Source organism: Eptesicus fuscus, chromosome 4, assembly GCF_027574615.1.
Source record: "Eptesicus fuscus isolate TK198812 chromosome 4, DD_ASM_mEF_20220401, whole genome shotgun sequence".
Taxonomy (NCBI): Eukaryota; Metazoa; Chordata; class Mammalia; order Chiroptera; family Vespertilionidae; genus Eptesicus; species Eptesicus fuscus.
The window spans coordinates 66,903,445-66,928,462 of NC_072476.1; the positions used below are offsets into that span (position 1 = coordinate 66,903,445).

The 25,018-nt window shown below is 37.0% G+C and overlaps 1 protein-coding gene across 1 annotated transcript in view; it reads left to right on the top strand.

The window, feature by feature from the left end:
- EDIL3 (EGF like repeats and discoidin domains 3) overlaps window positions 1-25,018 on the top strand; it is a 392,540-nt gene that overhangs the window by 105,002 nt on the left and 262,520 nt on the right. The window contains exon 2 of the mRNA XM_008162007.3: window positions 12,165-12,293. Coding sequence (XP_008160229.1) covers window positions 12,165-12,293 — 129 coding nt within the window. The remainder of the gene's footprint in view (window positions 1-12,164; window positions 12,294-25,018) is intronic.

Here is a 25,018-nt window from a genome sequence, read left to right on the forward strand (position 1 = left end):
TGATTGTTTTTACGAATGCAATGTGAATTTGTGTTCTTGACAAGGATTGATGGACTAAGTGTTACTATCATGATCTACTGCATTACTTACATACAGCAGCCAAATTCTATCTTTTAGCTTGTCCTTTCCTGTCTACTGAAGAATTGCATGATTTTCTGAAAGAAGACTTCACTGGGCTTATAGTTTTCTCATAATTATAAAAATGTATAATCTTACAGCATAACATTCAATAAGCTAATTGATGCATTTATCAAGAATCCTGAAGCCTTCAGGTGTCTCTCCTTTGCTGTATTGACCCTCACCATACCCATCTGGTAAAACAACAAACCTGAACCCTGCCTTCTACTTCTGGCAGGACCCCAGCTGTTGACGTCTAACCAAATACCTAGTTGGGTATATGTTGCCACTATTAATTCTCATCTGCAAACGCAGCTGGTTCCTTATGCTTTCCCTCCATATTTTTTTTCTATTCTTTTTCAGGCAGCACCCTTTCATTCACTGCTGGTGCATGCTACCTTCCATCTTCTCAAGCCTCTAATCCAATCAAATTTGTAGCAGCCTATTACACAGAAAAAACACCAGGTGGGAATCCCTGATGTGTGTAACAGCATCTACAAACACACAGGCATCCAGGCCACACTTCCACTTACCATGGTCTTCCTCCTCACCCCAAAGGTGGTCCTTCCATATGGACCCCGAAGCCCACCTGTCCTAGTTTTTCACACTCCTTGCCCTCTGAGTCCCTCTGCACTGTATCTTTAATCCCTTCTTTCAGTTCCTGCTTCCCATCAGTGCCAACACTCTATCAGGTTTCTGCCATTTTATTTATTTACTTTTAAAAGTACATATATTTTATTAATTCTTTTACAGAGAGGAAGGGAGAGGGATAGACAGTTAGAAACATCGATGAGAGAGGAACATCGATCAGCTGCCTCTTGCACATCTCCTACTGGGGATGTGCCCGCAACCAAGGCACATGCCCTTGATCGGAACCGAACCTGGGACCTTTCAGTCTGCAGGCCGACACTCTATCCACTGAGCCAAACCAGGTAGGGCAGGTTTCTGCCATTTTAAATGCATTTCCAACCTGTCTCCTAGGTGCTTTTTATTCAGATAACATTTTATTTGGATAAGGAAGCCAATGTGCCAGGCACTTATCTTTGGCACAGGGCAGAAAGTAAGTTGAAATGATTCCAAACTTGAGGGAGTTTTCATGGCTATTTCTAAATCACCTTTCCAAACACTCTTCTCAGAATTGTTTTGTTTGTTGTTCTTTGATTAAAAAAAAAACACCCAACTCTATGCTAATTCCCCCATCTCCAACCTGAATCTTCCTCCCCAAGTTCATTTCCACAAAACTAACTTCTCACTGACTGTCTCCATGTGGATGTCTACAGGTACTTCATTCCAGACGTTTCCATCACTGCCATTCACCACCATCCCTAACTTGTTCCCTAGACCATGCTTTCTTTCAGAATGAAAGGCAGAGCTTTTCATTGAACCTCAAGGAATTGAGATAATGCTCCGGAGAATGGCGGGTTACATTTCTATTTATACATTGCAATCAAAGGAGGGACATAGGTGGGTTACATGAAATTCATTGGTGATAGATTAAGGAGGTGGGATAACGCAAAGCGGTGGGAAACCCCTGGGATTGGATGAAAAGTAAAATGACGGACACATACTTAGGTGGGTGCAGGAACAATTAACATGATGATGAAGGAATTTGTGGCATCTGTCCTGGCGCCTACCACATTTGGTTTTGCCCCATGGGCTCCAGAAAAAGGGAAGTTACAAGTTACCCAGACATTTCAAGGGTATGTTATCATAGATGCAAAAAGACAGAGAGGCTCAGTTAAGGTAAAGGTTGACCTTGTCAGTGAAGATACCGGCCTAGGATGTGACTGCCCACCATAACTGCTTTTAGTTAAAGTTTAATTTCAGACCATCCTTTGTGGTTACTTTAGGTCTCTGAGTTTGCAAGACTGCCATGCAGGCCTTCCCTGAGCTTGTCAGGTCAGCATGTGGCCCCTTTCATCCACACATCCCATTAGACCTGTAAATTTGTCTCTCAGTATATACTTTTTGGAGTACACTTCTTTCCATTTCCTTTGTTAGTATTCTAATCCAAGTCAGCATTCCCTTATATCAGAAAAACCTTTGCCACTTCCTAACTGGTCACTTACACTGAGATGTTGCCTCCCTGTAATCCACGCTTCACTGCAGCCAAGGTGATTTACCCAATTGTCCAAATCATATCCCTCTCCCTTGATAAACACCCTTAAATGGCTGTCCTTTATACTCGGGAATGCCCAGACTCCTTTATGCGTTTCTTAGAGGCACTTAATATTCTGGCCGCTGCCTACTCTCCAGGCTTATCTCTTGCAGTTTATGTTTAGTTTCCTCTCTCTAGCCAACATGAGTATCATCCTGTTTCTTACACATATGCTCTGGCTCTGCTCCTTGCATCTGCACATGCTTTCCCGGAAGTATTGGATCTCTTGTCCCACCTCACTGCCTGCTGGTTCCACTAATCCTCTGGTCTTGAATTGGAAGTTACTTGCTTTGAGGCCGATTTCTAACACACAGTTCTGAACTTGGTGCCCCACTCAGGTGCTCCATTGTATCAGACATTTCCTTTTTGGCAGACTTGAAATGCAGTGAAAACTACCTGACGATTTATTTGTCTTTTGTTAGACTCTAGAGAATAGATAATTGTCCATCATGAGCCCCAGAGTTGTGCAGCAATTACCACTTTTAATGGCACATAGATGGGCTTCAGTAAGTACTAACTAATTGACTAGAGTGATAGTCTTCATAGGTAGAAATACTGTAGTCATAAAGTACAGATGGATTTTCTAATAATTTATAACATTCTATCGAATTATTTTATAGGAATTCAATATATGTTGTTAGTATTAAGTAATACCTATTCTATTCTCCCTAACATACCGGGTGCCTTTATTTTCAATTTGCCAAGCCCAGCTTCCTGCAAACTATATTTTCAAAATTCATAGTGTATTAACAAAGCTGGTCAAATAAATATCTTCCTTCACGTCCCTTCCTCTCAATTGAAGGCAGAAAAATACAAACTTCCTTCCTGTCATTCTTCCTTCGCCCTTCCTTTATTTCCTTCTTCACCGTCTCCTTCTGCTTTAATAAATTAAAATCTTCAAATGAGCTTTAAGGAAGCGTGGTGGGCTGAGAGCACCCCCAGTGATTCTAGCTTAATTGGATTGGGCATTGGGAACTTGAAAATCTCCCCTGTGGTTCTAATATAGAGCAAAGTTTGAGAACCACTGGGTTAGATCATCTCTAATATCTCTTTCAAGTCTTAAAGCTCTAGATGTTATTATTTTAAGGGACTCTCCAGAGTGTTTTAAAATACAAAATATGCCAAAGGATTTTTTTTCAAAATGCAGAGCCCAAAATATTTTTGTCTTTTCATGCAGTTAACTAGTCTTGATTGAAGCTGGGTGTTAAAGATGTAAAATTCAAATAATCAACACTCAACAATTGTTGCTAATTTTCTTCTAGTTCTTTTTATCCCAGTATTCCCTTAGCATTTTAAAAGTTATATTTGTAAAAAAGTTATATAAAAAGAAAAAAATGTTTTTAGAAATTGTGCAATAAACCACTGGCTAATAGCTGAGAGACATCTTACTTTAAATTAGCATTAACATGACTCTGAGTCAAAGTTTCTTTGTTCATTCATTATATTTGTTTCTTCCATGGCTGAATATAATCATTGGGGGACCTTTGAACACCAACGTATAGAATTGGATGATCTTTTTTTACAAGTATCACTAATGATATTACATTAAAATGGCAGATCCATCCTGTCAATGCAGAGAAACTATCAGCATTTTATTTAATTGCCTTCTCTACTCCAAACTGTTGGACTGCCTGAAATATCAACTAGAATTTACTATTGCTCACTTGTACCAGAATTGGCTGATTTTTCCAACTACTTGCTCTGTTTACAGCATGGTTCAAATTCTAATTCATGCAACTGAAGACAGAGCTGTTATTTTATTTTGATTTTAAATGAAATGATAGGAGTATAGTTGCCAAATTCAGTAGGAGAGCAGTAAACTGAAAATGAGGTTGTAATGTACAGACCTGCACTGCCATGGTTGCAGAACATGAATGTAAATGGTCTCCGTGTTTTACTTTGCCACATATAAATACATATCATGATGTCCTTCACATTTAGTTGTGGAGATGTTGAAGAATTAAATAATATCTTCTGTTAGTGATATACATGTTTGATTGACATGTATCACCTTTTCTTTTGTTTTTAATTTTACATCGGTATATGAAGTTTTTTGCAGAAATGGAGATAGAGCAGGCATGAGGGTGCAGAAATATTTTTGGTGGCTTCTAGCATTGTTGAAGGGACAGAATGTGAAGAGGCATATATTCATCCAAAAAATTAGTGACATATTTACATTATTATGTAAACACATGAATAGGTTACCAGTACCATGTAAATATATTCATATGTAAAAGATATTAATAAATAACTATGTAAGTACATCAACCTGTAAATATAATAATATATTTCCAGTAAATGTTTGAAACATATTGAGAATAAGCTTAGCAGAAATTCACTTGATTATCAGGAGGACAGATAATCAAGTGTGGGGCTTCAAATTATAAATTGGTTCCTACTAAAATTGTGTTGTCAACAAAATCATTTTAGTGACATTCTGTTACTGTGTTCCAGATACACTAGGCCGCTTTCCATTTTTTGAATTCACCATTCTCTTGCCTGTCTCTAGGGCCACACACTTACTGTTCCCTTTCCCTGGAAACCTCTTCCTTAGGTTTTAACATGATGCCTCCTATTCATCTTTCGGGTTTCAGCTCAAGTAGCTCCTCCTCAGAGAAGACTTCTTTGACTGTCTTTATTAAATAGCTAGTTTTATTTGCTGCTTTTCTCATCATCCTGTTCTCCTCCTCCCCGGCCTCCCAAAAGCTTTTATTACAATGGGAAATACCTTGCTTATTTATTTGTAACCTTTTCATTATGCAGTCCCTTCATTGTAATATAAATTCTAAGAAACTTCCGTGTCTTTGTTCAAGCCGTATCCCTGGTATCTAATGTGCTTCCTGAAGTATCAATACATGGTGAATGGATCTGCAATTCTCTGATCTGGGGCTTGGACATAGGCACTAACATATAAAGAAGACTGAACACATAAACCACTGAGAGCTGAAATATCGATGAGAGAAATAGCTCTTCTGTCCACCCAATTCCCAGAGTTGTGCCAACATGGAACTTTCTCCTTTACCTGGCATGAGAAGTTGCATTGGTGTATATACTGAGCTCACATAAAAACCACAAAGTCATGCATAAGGATATAGATTTTAGGTTTTTAGTGTTTTTTAAATTATTATTTTGTTTTGTTTTGCTTATCTTCTGCAGTGCTGCAGGGTATTTTATAGATTTTGCTATCTAGGCTAAGAAAAGATCATGGATTATAAATTGATAATGAAGTGAAATAAGACCCTGAATCACCTTGAACAGGAAGTGACTGGCAAAAAGTGGTGTGCCAGTGAGAAAAGTGAAATGGATGCTGAACACAGACAGGAAGGTCCCTGTACAGGCAGAACTAAAGAGTAGAAGGGGGGTACGGGGGAGGGGGAGGGGCTGAGAGCAGGCAAATAGGAAGTTAAATTTAGCCTGCAATGATTTCTTGCCCCTGGGAAAAATAATTGCTTCATTCTATTGCCAAAAGGTAAATCGGCATCAGCTTAATTTGCCTGTCTGCCATAAACTGCAGATGGAATCATAAAATATAGTTAGATTCAAATTAAACACATCTGTCCTAATCTAAAGCAGGTGAGGCCAGCCAGCCACGAAGCATCAAATATAACACTGCACACAGATTATAATGTGCAGAGGTGTATTTTAGGAGCCTGCTCACAGTAGAATAAAGAATCATGAAATCGTGTATTGTCCTATTTTTCTTTATTGAGCCCACCTCACACGACTGGTTGCCATCTTAATTTTAAAAGTCTCTACCAAGACATCCACTGGGAAACAAACAAACAAACAAACAGGACAAATACACCGATTTGAGGTCCAGGAGTCTGATTACGTTTGATCAGAATTGTTACCTGATTCTCAGTTTAATTGAAGTGACAGGGAATCAGAAGTCCCTGCAGTGCATTTTAATTGTACTTGAAATTCCAGCCAGACAGGATGTATTTCTACTTCAAGGTATCAGCCTTCTTCCGTACCATAATGGGTGTGCAGAGAAACTAATCAGTGTGTAACTTACCCAAACCAGGGCCATTTTGAGAGTGAAAGGGGGACTGTGGCACCCAGGGTGGTGCCAGGCTCCTACCTCCCTTTCAGAAAGAACGAGGAATGCAGTTAGCCCCCCATCATTCTGTGGCACTTTCAGGACCCCCCTGGAGCTGGAGAGCATCACTGTGCTTGGACCACCTCCAGCCAGGGTTTGAACGCTGGGAGGGCACTACTGCCTGGCCATTTCTGCCTTGGAGGAATTCCTCTATCATCTTTGCTCCGAAGCTCCCCCTGTGCATTGGCTAAGACTTGTCATGTCTGCCTTAGGGACGCAGGCTCACCTGATCAGTGTTCCTTGTAACAAGCCCCGTGCCCATTTCTTTGCACAGATGTCAGATCTGCGTCACCAGATGAAGGCTTTGCCTGCCCATCTCTGCTTCCGCCTCATTTTATCTTTCACAGGCATTACTTCTCAATTAACTTCTTGAACTCTCAACTTGGTCTCAGCACTTACTTCATGGAGAAGCCATCTGACACAAGGGTACTATTAAGAATGAGGGATAGGGAGACAGATTTAAAGCATAGCCTGTAATTCTCATTATGTTTGATAGGCTTCTGTTGTCTACCCGCTATGTATCCAAGGCCAAAACATTGTTTTCTGTTGGCATTGTCCATCTAACACAGCTATACGTGGGGCCTTTATTAATTTCAGGCAGACCTCGGCGTACTAGACCCTCAGTGAATAGACTGGATATTTGTCCTGGAATTGAAAGAGCTTAGCATTGAATTCCTTTTTTTCTCCCCTCCCCTCCCCTCCCCTCTCCTCCCCTCCCCTCCCCTCTATTTCCTCTCCTCTCTTTCTTTCTTTCTATTGTTTAAAGTATTACAAATAGTAGTTATATATGTTTCCTTTTTCCCCCATTGACCTCCCTCCGGCCTCCCCTACCCCCCACAACACATGCCCTCAACACCCTCCCCCCCCCAGTGTCTGTGTCCATTGGTTATGCTTATATGCATGCATACACTTCCTTCCGTTGATCTCTTACCCCCCACCCAACCCTCCCCTGCCTTCCTGTTGTAGTTTGACAGTCTGTTTGATGATTCTTTGTCTCTGTATCTATTTTTGTTCATCAGTTTATGATGTTCTTTATATTTCACAAATGAGTGAGATCATGTGATATTTATCTTTCTCTGACTGGCTTATTTCACTTAGCATAATGCTCTCCAGTTCCATCCATGCTGTTGCAAATGGTAAGAATTCCTTCTTTTTCACAGCTGTGTAGTGGAAAACAGTATGGCATTTCCTCAAAAAATTAAAAAATGGAACTCCCATTTGACCCAGTAATACCACTTCTAGGAATATATCCCAAGGAAACAGAAACACCAATCAGAAAGGTGCACATATGTTCTTTTCTTTTTTTTTTTTTAAATGAATCTTCCTTCTTCTTTTTTTTTTTTTTTTTTTTTTTTTGGTGTTCCCAAGGATCTCTCCTCTCCTCCTTTTTCCTCTCTGCTCCCCTCTCTTCTCCTGTTCTGCCCTCCCTTCAAAGTCTCTTGCTTAAATACAATTTCCACATTCATACTTAACAATTCATGTGCTGCAAAACCTCTCCAATTGTATATCTGCTTAATTAATAGCTTCGTGGACATTTTTATTTTTGATATCCCACAGACTCCTCAAACACAATAATTCCTTTAAACTGAAGCCTAATATATTTTCTTATAAAAGATGGCCACTCAGTCATCCAGGGAGGAGCTCTAGAAATCAGTCAAACCAGATTTCTTGCTCTCCCTTACCCCTCACATTAATTTGGTCACAATGTCATTTTGATTCTACCTTGTACATCATTTTTGTCAAATCTATTACTTTTTTCCTATCTTTCAAAAAAATGCTAGGTAAATATTAATAATGAGGCTAAATGAATTTTTACAAGTATATAATTTCTTAGAAATAAGTGGACATAAGCAAAAAGAACAAAAAGTATAAGGACGAGAAAAAAACAGGTCGGCTCATCAGCAGCTGAAATCTACAAGATATAATTAGAGGTAAACAGATCATCCTGTCGCATTTTGACCACAGAAGCATTATATGACTGGCATACATACCTGGTAGAAAACCGGTTAGATTAAATATTATCACCTTGAAAGGGCAACAGAGTAACAAGAAAGTTTTCTTCGGTCACCAAAACTACCCATAATGATGGGGTAATCCAAGAAACCAGGCATTATAGCCTCAAGTGGCCCTTGGGATAGTTGGACTGTAAGATGACATCAGTGAATAACTATGCAGGAACTTGGCTGTAGGAGTGAGAAGGGTCCGAATGAGAGGTTCTCGATTTTGGAGAAGTCTACACATACAGAGAGTATGCTTGAGGACCTCTAGGATTCTGTTCCTGCCTGGCCTTTCTCCTGGAGACATTGCTTCTGTCATTGTAAATAAAGCACTAGAAACAACTTCAACATGTCTTGATCTGGTCACATTGCTGCAACAAGAGATCTAGTCTGGGAATGTAGAATTCCTCTTTATGTAGTATTTACAATACACAAACTTTTGACTCACATCTCATCAAGAAATGTTCCCTCATTCATAGTCATCTGCATTCCGTGCACAGAGTTAAGAGATGATAGTGTGGTTCGTCTGACTGTACAAAGCCATGCTGCTTTGTTCACACCAAAGGCAGAGAGACATGGTTTCACTTTAAATTGGGTAATTCAGTCTTTCTAGAAAATTTCAATGTCAATTCCTTTGCTCTAGATTAATTATCTGAGGGGCGGGGGATGGTACTGATTTGAGAGAATTGCTCTCAGCCTCCACTCCTTTATCTGACCCAACACAACGCTGCTTTAGTCATCATTCTAAAACACAAATTTGACCACGTGCTTTGCCATGCATTAAGTTCTTTTATGATTTTTCTACTGCTTAAAGGTGAACTTAAAAATTTTGGCTCAAATAAGCCTTTTGAGCTTATTTCTCTCTATTGCTCATATACAACTATGCTCTAATTGTGGGGGCCTACTTGAAGTTCCTGGAATGAGCCATGATCTTTTCCCTTTGTGTATGTAATTCCTGTTGCCTGGAATGTTGGCCATGTACCTCTTTTGCTATATCACCTGACAGCACTGAATCTTTTTAGAATTTTTCATTGACCCTACAATTTGGATCATGTACACTAGTCACAACTCTTGTCACTCTGTGCTGTAATTGTTACTGATTTTTTTTTTTAATCTCCCCTGGTAAACTCTGTACTTCTTCATGGAAAAGTCTGCTTTAGTTCTGTATGTCCAACTTACCTAAGTGCATACCATAAAATAGGTACTCAAGGAATAAAAGAATAAATGGACAAATGAATGGACAAAAGGAGGGATAGCTAAGTGACTAAGCTAGCTAGAAATATAATGAGGTAGAAATTATATTGAAGTATCTTTACCAGTTGTCAACCTCCCCATTCAACTGTACTCTATAGAATGCTGCCAAGATAGTCTTCTTAAAATATAGATATGAGCATGTCAAAACTTTAATATACTTGTAAAATTATCCATTGGCTCTTCACCTTATAAATTATATTGGTCACTTTTTAATCTTTTCCGACCTATTTACACTTTCACAGCTATTTCTAAACAAATACTCCATGATCCAGCCCTCCTATAGTTGGTGGTGTTCTCAAAACATATTAATTCATTTATTCACTTATTTCATGACTCTTTTCTAATATCTGCTTCAGTGCTAATGTAGTATTTTTATATATTATCTAATATAGCTAATGACTTACTTTATAAATCTGACAATAATCTTAACCTCCATTTTCATTTTTCTACAATTTTAAAGTGGCTAGCTGAGAAAAGATATGAAGTAATTCAAGGGAAAACTCCTATCTATCTATAATAATGAAAGCATAATATGCTAATTAGGTTGGACGTCTTCCCGGACATCCTTCCGGACAAAGCCGGGGCTGCAAGGGAAGCCTGGGTCCCGGGTGCCTGCTGGCAGCTGGAGGGAAGCCCAGGTCCCAGGTGCCAGAGGCTGGAGGGAACCCCGGATTTAGAGTACTGGAGGGAAGCCTGAGTCCTGGGTGCCAGAGGGAAGCCAGTACCAGCAGCCAGGGGAAGGATGGCCTACTCTTGCACGAATTTTGTGCATCAGGCCTCTAGTAAGGGAATAAAGTTCTTAAGAAATATAAATTGTTATGGAGTAGGGGCCAGATGCAGTTTTAACTTTTAAAAAGCCTTATTCTCTGTTCTAGTCGGTTTGGCTCAGTGGATAGAACATTGGCCTACAGACTGAAGGGTCCTGAGTTTGATTCTGGTCAAGGGCACATGCCTAGGTTGTGGGCTCGATCCCCAGTAGGAAGGCATGCAGAAGGCAGCTAATCAATGATTCTCTGTCATCATTGATGTTTCTACCTCTCCATCTGCCTTCCTCTCTGAAATCAATAAAAATATATTAAAAAATAAATTAAATAAATAAAAAGCCTTATTCTCTTAATCTAGGAGGTGTTACTTTCACCTAGCAAGCTCCTCTAAAAACTGTACAGGCTTTTCTGATTCTGATTCACATTCTCTCTGTGCAATAAAGTCACACCCATGACTGTCTGAAGCCTGTTTTCACACGTTAAGCACCCAGCCTGTTATGTCTTCCGGATGGAAAGTATAGTGTCGCAGTATCAGCCACAGGTGACTGACATGGCGCTTAACATGTTCACTTGAGATTTAATGCTCGGGTCTGCCAGACAGCTCAGGCATAATATCCTTCAGATTTCTAGAAACCCTTTGAATTACCTGAGAGAGTCTTTCAAGTTGCACCTGAATTATTTGAAATGTTTTCACAAAGAACCTTATAGTCATATCCTTGATTTGATACTTATATTGAAGCCATGTCTTTCTGACCAAGCCCTGGACTTGATTTTTCACTTGTTTGAGAGGCCAGGGTTATTTTCTACCACAAGTTCTGGTCCCTCCATATGACTCTTCTGTACCTTCAGACTCATCAGTTCTTTATTTAGCACGCCTCTTATGGTACCTTCTCAAATGAGGCTACTACGAGCCAGCTGACACTTTTACATTCTGCCTGGAAATCTCATTACTGGTATACAAAAGTTCATTAGGTGCATTTTCCATCACTGAAGTTTCCTCAGGTGGGAGCTTTACCAACTGCTTCTCTCTACATAACAGGGATAGCCATTTTTCTAGCTTCCTAGAGCTGTTCTCTAAGTGCCTCTCCAGATTTTATTTGCTTCCCAGTACCAAGCCAAGGGCACGTATTTTAGGTCTTTGTTATGGCACAACTTATTTCTAGGTAGCTTCTCTCTTATCCTTACACGTTTAACTTACCTCTCCAGTAAGCTAGCCTGAATTTATTCTCAAAACATGGTAGGGTACCAAGAGAGGAAGTGGAAATACTCAAGAGCATTTTCCAAACTCTGCTGGCTTCAAATCTGCTAGCTTCCTACTAGCCAAGGCAAGTCACAGGAACAAGCCCAGAGTCTAGGATCTAGCAATAAACCCACCCATTTAATGAGGGGAATTGGAAAAGTTACAGAGCAATGTATGTGGATATTGAAAGGTTATTTGTTGGAGTAATTAATAAACCATACATATTTCAGTTAATCTTTAACAAATTAGATAGTATTTCATTTACATGTAATGAAAAGGAACTCGAAACCAAATTAATAGCTTTTATTGTGCCATTCAGTATGAGTTGTTTGAATTATAAATGTTAATATTTGCTATGTTACATACCATCTTCCTTAAAAGCACGTGGTTTCAAATGGGCCTTGCATACATTATCTGTAGATCTGAATTGTATGGTGACTTTACCAGAGGAAGGTGAGAGAGGGGTATGTGAAATAGCGCATTTGAGCACTAAGACAAAAATAAAAAAGTAAAAGTCTGTTTCTTTATTCCTCAGGTGATAGTTGTGATCCCAATCCATGCGAAAATGGGGGCATCTGCTTGTCAGGCTTGTCTGAAGATTCCTTTACCTGTGAGTGTCCGGACGGCTTCACAGATCCCAACTGTTCTAGTGTTGTGGAGGTTGGTAAGTGCAAGATTTACGCATTTCAGTAGTTATTCTCTTTGTTTCCATGAGTGGCTGACAAAGTTGGCTGTGGTGCATTGTAGGTATTCTGTGTAAGATTGCCGTATGTTGCTAATTAGTTATTCCTCTGTAGGACTCTCAATTTTATCATTTCCATTTTACATTTAAATTATATTTTTATTGGTGTCCTTAATAAATAATTTTATAATGTTTTAATGGTTAACACTATGCTTTAAAGGCACTATAAGTACTACTGGAATATGATAAATTTCTTCTCTCTCCAATATAAATATACATTTATTCACATTTATATTCACAATAGAAAATAATGCCTAAGTCAATGTATTCAAATTCAATAGTCACTCTAAATAAAACAGAACTTATTTTAGCAACTAATAATACTATCAGTATTTTGTAGCTGTTCTAATTTCTACTTTTCTAACACTGTAACTAAATGAAAGAAGACAATATTCTAGCTACTTTGTTCTTCAAAGTCCTCTAAAAAAACTTTGCTTTACAGATACTAAATAGTCATTGATCACACTTTAAAATGTGTGGGGGTTTTTTCATCTGTGAAGTACTTCATTGGCATGTATAATTATGGATTCAGGGTAACTTCCATAATTTCCAAATAGTTCCTCATTAAGGAAATAGCTGTGCTTTAAATAATTTACCACTATGTAAACTTGTATAGAGACTTTTCTCCCTGGTTAAAGATAATACCATGATTAAGTTTGATAGATTTCTATGTGTGTTTTTTTTCAAGTCAATAGCAAGAAGCATAAGAAGGGTCTATATCTGATCTATATAGGAAAACCAAACATGTTTTTCATTAAAGTTCTGTCAACTAGCATAAACCTTGGGAAACTTGGAGATTTCTATGACTTCTGAAAAATAGTTTTGAAGCAGAAAAGTAATAGTGTCTATAAAAATAACCTTTATGCATAGTAGGAGGCCAATCATTATTGTTTCAATGAATGAAAGGATCCTATATAATAAAATCCTAATATGCAAATCAACTGAACAACAGAACAACCAGTTGCTATGATGCACACTGACCACTAGGGGGCAGACACTCAATTGCAGGAGCTGCCCCCTAGTGGTCAGTGCTCTCCCATAGGGGGAGCGCCGCTCAGCCAGAAGCTGGGCTCACAGCTGGTGAGTGCAACGGCGGCGGGAGCCTCTCGCGGCAGATGGACATTCCCTGAAGGGTCCTGTACTGCAAGAGGGCGCAGGCTGGGCTGAGGGATTTCCCCCGCAACCCTGCCAGTGCACAAATGTCATGCAGTGGGCCTCTAGTGTGTGTGTGTGTGTGTGTGTGTGTGTGTGTGTGTGTGTGTATGTGTGTGTGTGTATATATATATACATATATATAAAATATATCCTATATAATAAAAGCATAAGATGCAAATTGTCCCCTTGACTGGGAGTTTGACTAGGGGGCAGGGCTGGCTGGGGGAAGGGAGGGAGGCCCCGGCTGGCAGCTGGCAGCCACTAAGGACCCTACCAGTGCACAAATTTCGTGTACTGGGCCTCTAGTCTATACTAATAAAAGGGTAATATGCTAATTAGACCAGACATCTTTCAGATGTCTTTCCAGACAATGCCACAGTGGCTGCTGCTGCGAGGGCTGGGACAAGGCTCAGGCAGCTGCGGCAGCCGGCAGTGGCAGCAGCAGTGGTGTGATAGGGGCGTCGCCTTCCCCTGATCGGGCGGGTCACCTCCCGCAGAGGGAGGCCAGACTATGGCTTAGGCCCGCTCGCCCTGGGGAGCGGGTTTAAGCCATCAGTAGGACATCCCCTGAGGGCTCTTGGACTGTGAGAGGGGGCAGGCCGGGCTGAGCCCCCCCCCCCCCCAGTGCACGAATTTTCGTGTACCGGGCCACTAGTAATTAAATAAAACCATTAACTACTGTTTTTGGCTACTAGTTATTAGATTTTAATGTGCTTTATTTTTAAAATGCCTTTTTATATTACATTACTATGAATGTATTATATCTAAAAAAGTTAATTATATATGACTGCTGAAAAGTACCTTGTTCATTAATTCATTTCAAAGATAATTCTTTTTCAAGGCTTATATTAACTTGCTCCTCTTGAGGAGGGTTTGATACAGTGCCATAGAACTTAAACTGTTGTAACCACTTTGACCCAGTCTCCAAATATGTACAGTGAGTTTTAGAGTTTAATCTGAGAACCATGCCCTTAGGAAAGTCTATAGCTCTGAAGAAAATTATAGACATAAATATTTCTAACAGGAATATATAAATAAAATAAAAATTTAGTTAAGCCCACTAACCCCAGATAGTGGCAGTGTCTTTAATTTGTAGTATATAATGCTCTTGTTGCTACTGTGTAAGAGTCAAATCTACAGTTGAAGAAGCAAATGTATTTAATTAATTTTAAATCAAGTATCTTCATACAATATTCAAAATAAATACTTGAATACTTTTGGCCATATTTTAAAACATTAATTCCATATTTATCATTTAATCAGCAAAATGATAGTATTAGCAGCAACAATTTAAAAATTAAGCACACTATAATAGTCCATGTACTTCAATGAGACTTTGGGAATCAAATGCTTACTGAATTAAGTTTTACTTAGATTTATTATTATAAGTACCTCTCTGAAATAGGGCAGTTATACTATATTATCTTAAGCAATACATTTTTTTGTGATATGTTTCAAGCAACCTCATTCTTCCATGAGGTCTGCTTAGGAGTTCTTGGAAGAAATACATCCAGCTTTTATTTGCTTTACCATTTAGCATAGTATATTTGTTATGCCATTTGGTTTTATAAGATTAAAATAATACAAAACAAATGCCTTAAAGTTTAAAATGTCTATAGTTTCTTAAATACAACTTTGCTACTTTGTGAAATAATATTTTTGAAGGATGAGAGAATAATAAAAAAATTTTTTTTTCATGTTTGATGGTTCTTTGGGACAGACATGTTACCTTATTTGCATTTCTACTACCCCTTTCCCAGCTCCATATTTTCTTACATAGAATAAGGATATACTAAACATTTATTGAATAAAAACAACAACAATGCCTTTAATATCTAACCAACTTTAGATTTTTTTCATATCTTAAAAATTAATGGAACGAAATAAAGGAAACTTTATATTATTGAAGATTATCCTGTCATTTTAGTTTTTAAAATCTACTTCTTTGCTGGGACCTTTTTGTTGTTGTTGTCGTTTCCCTACTGTTATGTACCACCAGTTCAGAAAACATAGTGTACTAGAATTTTATTTCTTTTAAACACAAAAATTATATTTATTTTAATGTAAGATATTAAAATACAAGAGTTTGAACTGTCACTATTGCTGTATTTTTACTTTCACATTAATCTGCCAAAGATGGAGGTGTGTCTAAGGTTTTTTCTGACCTTTTAAGCCATAAATTTTGTGATTATATAAAGTTCTAAATATCCTTGTTTTTGATTTCTAAAGGAAATAAATAAATGTGTCTGTATTTGCTTAGGAAAATTGTGTGTTGATCCTAATTTAAAATTATTTTTACTCTTCATTCTATAATTAAACATATACTCACTTTATTATTGTACATTTGATAAGGAGAAATTCAAATACATGTTATTCTTAGAGGTAAAAAAATGCTGTTTGATTTTACCTCAAACCTCATTATTTTGTAGTGTCCTTGTTTTAAGTTCTTGATGCTACTTATTTCAAAAGAGATTCTCATCCCATTTTGTACTTTAATTCTCCCCTCTCAAAGCACCTAGTGTCAGATAAGTACAAAACACTTAACCACATCTGCAATCAATCCTCACCTCACTTACATTCCGTTGTATGGAGGAAGCTTGGGGATGTTGACTTGCTCAGATTTGTGAACTTCATTTGCTAGACAACATTACTTTTCTTTTACTAAATTCTTGATCTGTCTGAATATTCCAATATCCATCTTTTACCTCTCTCTGTTTCTGTTTCTCTCCTTCTCTCTCTCTGTCTCTTTCTTTACCACACACATCTCCCTTATACAGACCTATCACCCAATCTCAATGTTCTCAGCCTCTTAGATCTATTAAGACTCATTTCTGATATTTATAAAAGGCAATCTGAAGACATGTCTCAGAGAAAAGGAAAGTAAAAGAAAAACACCTACTATACATCTTCAGATTTGAAGACATTGGCCAGATTAACCAGTATTTGCACAGATGTACACATGATGCTAACTCATTCTCCAGGGGACTTGTACACAACAACTGTGAGATTAAGGCCCAAATTACTTCCCAATTACCTTCTCACATTCCTGGTTAATTCTTTGTAATTTGGAGCCAAATTCTGACACATTTATTTCATATAGAAATTTCCATTGCTAGTGAATATTCTAGAGTACACATATAAAAATTTTTGGAATTATTAAATTGTTCAAGTTTCATGACATAATTCTCTAATAAACTAATGATAAATAAAATATTTTACAACACAAACACGTAATATATTAATGTAACCAAAGAGAACAAAATAAGTGCTTGTAAGTCTAGTAAACTAATGATAAATATAAACTTTTACAATGTAAATATATTATATTAATACAACCAAAGAGAACAAAATAAGAGATTTGACTTAAAAAAATAAAATCTTAGTTTTTATTGATTCTAAAATATATATTGAGTACCTACTGAGTTACCTAAATGTTAGAATGCAACAGTAAGCAAATTTACAGAAATTGCTGTCTAGCTAGGAAAACAGAAATAAATAAATAGATAAAGATGATGGGTGTTGTGATAGGAGAAGTATATGGAGCCATAAGAATGTAAAGCAGGTGTCATATCTTAAGCGAGGTGTCAGAAAATGCATGCCTACCTGAAAAAATTATATCTTGAGATAATTCTTAAAGATAATTTCAGTCTAACAGACAGAAAGCTAAACATATTCAAGACAGAGGATATAATTCTTAGAAAAGCCAGGAGATAAGAAAAGTCATAATTCAATGAGCTGAAAGAAATTTAGTGTGGCTAAAGCTTAAAAGGGAGAGACGCAGAGGCAGCAATGAATTTGCAGATTCTGCAATCTTGCAATTGTTTTTAAGGAATTTGGACTTATGCTGAGAAAAATGTACTTTTAGAAGATCACTTTCTTTGCCACATGGAGGTGGGGGTGGGGGGAAATAGAACAAATTAAGGCAGGGAGACAATTAGAAGGCTACTGTAGAAGACCAGGTCAGACATGATGTTCTTGGCCTGGATCAGTGTTGTAACAAAAGGAATAGAAAGGAAAGAGTCAATAGATATCTAAAGGAAATAGTAGATAATTACTGGTAACTTATGGGGTAATTGAGTAGAAGGAGTTTGGAGAAAGTGAAAAGTAAAGTAGAAACATTACCAGTTTCTGAACTGAGCAACTCTGTGCAATTTACTCAGATGGTGCAAATTGAGGATACACTGGACTGGGAACCAGAAAATGAAGTGATTATTTCACATATCAAGTTCAAGGCATTAGCGAGATGTTAGGTAAGAAGCCAGACATAGATTTGTAAGTTACCGTTATACAGATATTTATCAATGCTCAGGAAATGCATGGATCTTCCCAGAAGCACAAGAACTTCTAAAAAGAGGAGAGGACCCAGAAATGGAAATTGATGAGAGGTTCATCAATAATTAAGGAGTAGGTAGAGAAAGTCAAATCTATAGAGGAGACTGAGATAGAGTGGTCAGGGAGATAGAAAATAAACCAGGAAAGCTTGGTACCCCAAAAGTTAAGGATAAACAGTGTTTCAAGAAACGAGTGATCAGCAGTGTCAAATACTGTGGAGAAGTTAATGAAAATAACATTTACATTGATTACATGTGACTTATGGATGGTATTGCCAAGGTCAGTTTTGTTGGAATTTTTGGAGAAAGAACTTGATTGTGGCACCTGGAAGAATTACAGTAAGCTTTTAAAAGGTGGCTAGGGATACAGGAGAAATTAATCAACATGATAAAGAATGCCTACTGAAACTTTGTCTAAAATCATAATTAATGGTAAGAAGCTCGATTTTCCTCTTGGATCTGAAACAAGACAAGGATCCTCCCTCTCACTACTCTATTTCAACATTGTACTGGACGTACTAGCTTATGCACTAAGATAAGAAAAGGAAATAAAAGGTTTACAGATTGGGAAGAAATAAATAAAGCAGTCTGTTCACAAATGACATGACCATCCCTGTGGAAAGAAATCCTGAAGTATCAACCAAAAAAACTCTTGGAACTAATAAGCAATTTTAGCAAGGTTTTAGGATGCAAATTTGATATACAAAACTTAATCATTTTCCTATATACCAGTAATGAACAAGTGAAAATTTAAAATACCTTAGGAGGAGCATAGAGGAATTTAGGGTAGTGAAAATAGTCTGTATGATATTATAATGATGGATCCAGGTCATTATATATGATATTTTCCAGACCCATACAATATATACACCAAGAGTGAACCCTAGTGTAAACTACAGATTTTAGACAATTGATGTGTTAATGTAGGTTTATCAGTTGTAAGAAATGGTGGGGAGTGTTGATAAAGGGGGAGTCTATGCATATGTGGAGTCAGGGACTATGTGGGAAATCTCTACACCTTCCTCTATTTTGTTGTGAACTTAAAACTGTGCTGAAGAATGTCTTTAAAAATGGCTCTAATATCTCAGAGGGAAGGGGGCAGGAAGAGATTAACCAAAGAATATATATATATATATATATATATATATATATATATATATATCCCATGGACACAGATAGTAGTGTGATGAAGGCCTGGGGGGTGGAGATGGACGGGTGGAGGGGTCAATGGAGGACTTTTGGCCTGGCCAGTGTAGCTCAGTGGTTGAGCATTGACCTATGAAACAGGAGGTCAGGGTTTGATTCCGGTCAGGACACATGCCCCATTTTTGGGCTCGATTCCCAGTAGGGGACGTGCAGGAAGCAGCCAATCTATGATTCTCTTTCATCAATGATGTTTTTCCCTCTCTCCCTCTCCCTTCCTCTCTGAAATCAATAAAAAATATATATTTTAAAAAGGAGCCATCTGTATTACTTTCAACAATGAAGATAAATTTAAAAAATGGCTATAGTAAATATTCATCAATTTATTTGCCTAGTCATCCACCCATAAAATACTTATTGAGTGTATACTATATGCCAGGCACTCTTGGCATTGATAATATAACCATTAAAAAATAGTCTTTGCCTTCATGGATATTCTAATCAAATGAGGAATAGATGATAAACTATCACACTTTTGCTAAGTTCTATAAAGGAAAATAGAGACAAGTGTGAGGTATAATAAGAGGAAGTATTTTTTTATAGGAATATTAGGAAAGATGGAGAGTAGTGTTTTAACAGAGAGTGAACTGAGATAACTTCATGTATAGGGATGGGGAGAGAGGACAGTAACTGGAATGGGAATTTGGGACAAGGGAGGTTTTTCCTTTAAGATGGAATTGCAAAGTCATTATGATTCAGAAAAAAATGACATAAAAACTGAGCTCGTGTTTCATTAAGAATAAACTGTGTTAAATGACTCATAGATATTTTAATAATATTTATAATAAATTTAACCTCTTAAAACTATCAGTCTGAAACCAAAGGACGGAAACATTGGAATTTGGTAATAATTTAAAATCTAGCATCATGTTTACAAGAAAATTCAAAGCACAGATGTTATTGAGAATAATTCAGTACAGGATAACAAAGTCAGCATGTCATTTCATTTATAATTCTTTCTCTTTATTCTCTCTGTAGTTGCATTGGCTTCTGGCCAGGTTTTCTTCATTTGGAAAATATTAATAAACATGAAGGTGTTTTATGCTGTTCTATCTTCTCCTATCCTCTTCTATCTATTATAGTTCATCCAAATGTGTTTGCCTTTGATAGTTGGTATCCCTTTGCTACATGAATTTAGGTTCTTCAAATCTCATCACTGCTAAAATGTCCTCTTGCTTTCATTTCATTATAAAAAATTGGTTACATTTAAGCCATAAACATAAAGTATCTCGTAACAATTTAAAAAACAACTTTCACTGTACGTCTTGCCCATGAATAGCCATGTTCATGTTTATCTTTTAGGAACTGATCAGTGTCAGAATATCAGGTAGTGTAGCAGGAACTGTCTAAAAGACTTATCAGTGATGATGGAATATCAGATTGTTAACAAGCTTTAAGTAGACCTCTTGGATAGAGTGAGGCTATTTTTAGATTTCTAAATTTTGATTACCAAATGAGAGATTTGTTCATTTCACTTCAATTATTTATATATTAGATTAAATTATAATTCAGTTTTTCCTCCCTTAAGAATATTTCTTGGAAGGATAACTCATGATTGAATCCATACTTCTAGAAATTATCATAATGAAATATATTCTAAATGGGCTAAAACACTTTCTCAAAAGCTACTGGTCATGATTGCTAAGAAATTTCTCAGTTAACTAGAGTCAAGGGGATTTATTATCAGAGTCATATCTTCCTACTTTCTCACTTAATAATAAGGATTAAATATGTGTTCATACAAACAAATACAATTGTACGTCTACAATGACAGAGTTAAGGAAAAAATTTTGCCATTTATTTTGCATACATTACAGAAAAGTAATTTTGTTTTATTTATGTCAATATTTCTACTGTAACATAGCTAATAAACTACTAGTTTATTAATTTAAACATGTTTCTACTTTATTGTTAATTATAATTATTAGAACGTGTTAATTTGTACTTCCTAACAATTATATATTAACTTTAGAAAAAAAAACCATATAGAATATCTAAGAATCTTAGAAAGTGTCACACAAATCCTCAATCGCTCAGAAGGAAGAACTAATTTGTAGTAAAGCTTCAGTTTGAAAGAAAAGACAATGTAACACATTTTTTAAAAGTTAATATATACCATCTTACCCATTGTCTTTTTTTCTGAGTGTACACCTTTCCTATTGCTAGGGGATGGATACTATTGTGAATAAAGTGATAGTGGATGTATAGCAGTAAGATTTTTCTGCTTAACAAATCATCACAAATTTAGTGGGTTATACCTCAAGGTAAATTTGTGCTATATGACATTTTATCGTCCAACATATATCAAAGTATTTATGTGAAGGCAAATTCTATAATCTGTGTTATTTAAAGGACAATGGCAACACATAATGAGAGAGAATTTGGTCAGAATTCTTTTCAGAATATATTTAGTTTTTCCCATTGGATGTGCAAAACTTACCAATCACCATGATACCCAGGACATTTTCTTCCTTACCCCTTTCCCTTTAATAATGTCTTGCATTTTAGAGTATTCTCTTCATTAAAATGCTAATACATATATTAACCTTGAAATAAACAGTTGAGCTCATACCAATCTCAATGTTAAGTGGGAAAGTGATTCTGTGATAATCGTAATGATTAGAATAAGGTCATATATTTCTTCTCAAAAGCAGGCAAAACAGATGTGAAGCCTGAAATTTTATCCCATGCTTTTTACACAGTTCAGTATTTTTGTTCAAATTTAACTGTGCTGGTTATACATATAGGAATGGATGGTTTGAAATAATGAGAGAACTTGAAGTAATCTATAACAATAAAAGTATAATATGCTAATTAGACTGGATGTCCTTCTGGACGACCTTCTGGACTAAGACGGGGCTGTGAGGGAAGTCCCAGTCCCGGGTGCCTGCCAGCAGCTTGAGGGAAGCCCTGGTTTTGGGTGCCAGAGGGAAGCCAGTGGTGGCAGCTGGTGGAAGGAAGGCCTACTCTTGCACGAATTTCGAGCATTGGGCCTCTACTACTACTACTACTACTACTACTACTACTAATAATAATAATAATAATAATAATACCTATAATTCCAGTGTTCATCAGATGCTCTCTTGGAATTCTGTGGAAAAACATTGTCTAAAGAATTTCATTCTGGTGTTGTGGTTAAGAACTCAGCCACACTGAATTCAAATCCTAGCTGTTCTGTGTACTGTCTAGATTACTTTGAGCAAGTTGCTTGACCCCTCAATGCCTTAGTTCCTTCCCAGTAAAATTGGGATAACAATAGCACCAACCTCAAAGGTGTTTTATTCAAATTAAAGTCTTGCTATAATTAGAACTATATAGAAGTTAGAAAATAAGTAAATATACACAAATCTTATAGACAATTCAAAAGCTACATGCAGAAATCAAGCTTTCTAGTCCCTTATTCTTTTTCCATCATTTCAGCCATAGCATTATAGAAATGTCCAATAAACACTGACCTATTATATTTGTGTCAGTATTTTTTCAGCTTGTCCTTGAATGTGCAAATTGGGGGCAATTGAGCTGTCAGCTTTTAATTTTTCAAAAGTTTCTTTTCTTTAACTGGGGAACAAGCCTGCAACCCGGGCATGTGCCCTGACAGGAATCAAATCGTAACCTCCTGATTCATAGGTCAAAGCTCAACCACTGAGCCATCCCAACTGGGCTCTATTACATATTTATTCTGCCTCCAAGATAAGTCTGTTTTTCAATTCATTATTTATTATGAATGTTTTCAGTAAGACTTGATCTAATAGGATAGTTGATTTGGAAAAGTTTGAGTGTGGTTTATTGACTGAAATTAGTGCTAATTTCTAATCTAGATTTTCTAACCAGAGATTAATTGCTGGAAGAAACAGTTATAAGGTTTAAAGAGTTTCCAGGAAACCCTTCTATGACTAAAAATGTCAGTTGATATGTAGAAAATCCCATGAGAAGAAACAAAATATTTATATTCACCTGAATGTACACCTAGTCTTGAACACTAAGGAAACTGTTGCAATAAAGACAAAAATTTGTTTTTTCAGTTTGTGGACTTAATCAACTGTGTATGAAATATATGCAAACTATATTCTTTGCATGTAGAAAGTAAAAGGTTGGAAGAACGGCTTTAATGCTTTGCTTGGTTTTGAAATTTTGCATAATTTCCTATTGCTAAAATACTTTTAACATGGATTGCAAGCCAGTCATATTCTCCCTTGACACCTCACCCTAAGTGTGACCTCCCCATTTCTTGTTTCCCTTTTTTACCTACCCAGTCTTGCCTTGAGACAGGAAGGAGATAAGATTTAGGAGTGCCCAGTGTTCTAGAAATTGGTCTATAATGTGGGGCTGGAGGAAGGAGGGAAATGAAATTAATTCTTTATTCTTTTAGTAGCTGCTATAATTGTGGATTGTTAGTTGTGACATAGTAGCCTAAAGTAGGCAGGTAACAATGCCATTGTGTTTTGCAGTAGTTAGATCTTAGGTGGAGAACTAATTCTTGTTGTAAGATCTTTTTGTTGCTATATTAAAAGACCGTGACATAATTTGTCACGAGGAGTTTAACAAATATGACCAGATTTTCTACACCAATAAAAGAGTAATATGCAAAATGACTGTACCTTCATGATACCCACCAGCCAGTCAGGAGTGAGTATGCAAATTAACCCAACAAAGATGGTGGGTTAATTTGCATACACAGGTTCCGCACTGCCCCAGCCGCTCCAGGCTTCTAGGCAGCGTGGGAAGGCAGAAAGGCTGGAGTGAAGGGGGTGCTGGCAGGCAGAGTAAGGAAGGCCCATTTTTGCACAAATCTTCATGCATCGGGCCTCTAGTATACTATGATATACAAAATTAGGTGGAGATGTTTATCTCAGTTAACAAGAGAATTATGGGAAATATCATAGCTGTCTTCAAATATCTTAATAGCTGGTCTGTCAAAGAAAGAGCCACAATATTCCCTGTTCTCCAGAGGCTATCTCTGGGAGAATGATGTGACATGTTCCTTTCTGAGGCTATGAATTCCCTGCCACTACAAGTTTTGAATCAATATTTAGATTTAAAAAAACATCCTTACTGAGGATATGCTTTTTGTTATTGTAGAAAGAGAAAAAGGGAGAGAGAGAGAAATACCAATTCTGTTGCCTCTTCTACATGCCCCAACCTGGAATATGGTATATAGGTCGATGCTCCAACTGGCTGAGCCACCCAACCAGGGCAATATTTATATTTTTGGTTGGTAGGTTGAACTAAATGACTTTTATGTTTTGTGTGGATCTCACATTTAATTTTTTAAAGTTGTTTGCTTCCTGTTTTCTGAATGGGTTGTTTCCTAGACTGTTCTTGATTGTTTGAAGAGTAGAAGTTAATAGCATGCATTCACAACTTGAAAATAACTTCAAAGCTAAGAAGAATGGGGTTCAGCCCTCCCTAAATAGCCCTGAAACTTTATTCAATTTCATTGTCCTAAAGTTAGACTTGTCCATATTTTTATCAGTTGAGTTCTTTAAAGACATTCCAATTATGAAAAAAAATTTAGCCCAGGGAGACAAGTTTTACAGATAGGGAAATTACATTGTCAATGTCACTTGATTAACACCTGAATGTGGAGATATGCTGACTCCTTTGTTTTAAAGAAGGTCCTAATGATTCTGAAAAGAAAGCATTTAATTTTAGTTTCTGCTTTAACAGGCAAGGAAAAAAAACCCAACTCTATAGAAGTCATCAACTCATTGCCGAATAAGTCAGTGGCATTAGGTTAGTGGAGTTCCTGTCAGGAAGCAGAGGCTGTGCTTTCTCTTTTAGTTAATGTCCTTAGAATGAGTTCAAAGTGCATGAAAAAAATTCATAATAATTCCCCCTGACCAAAGAGAAACAGATCCACCAGTGATAGCTCAGCTCCCTTTAACCTAGACCTGCTCTCTGTTGCTGTTGTTTTTCCCTTCATCTTTTACCTTTCAAAAGATACTATATTTTAATTAA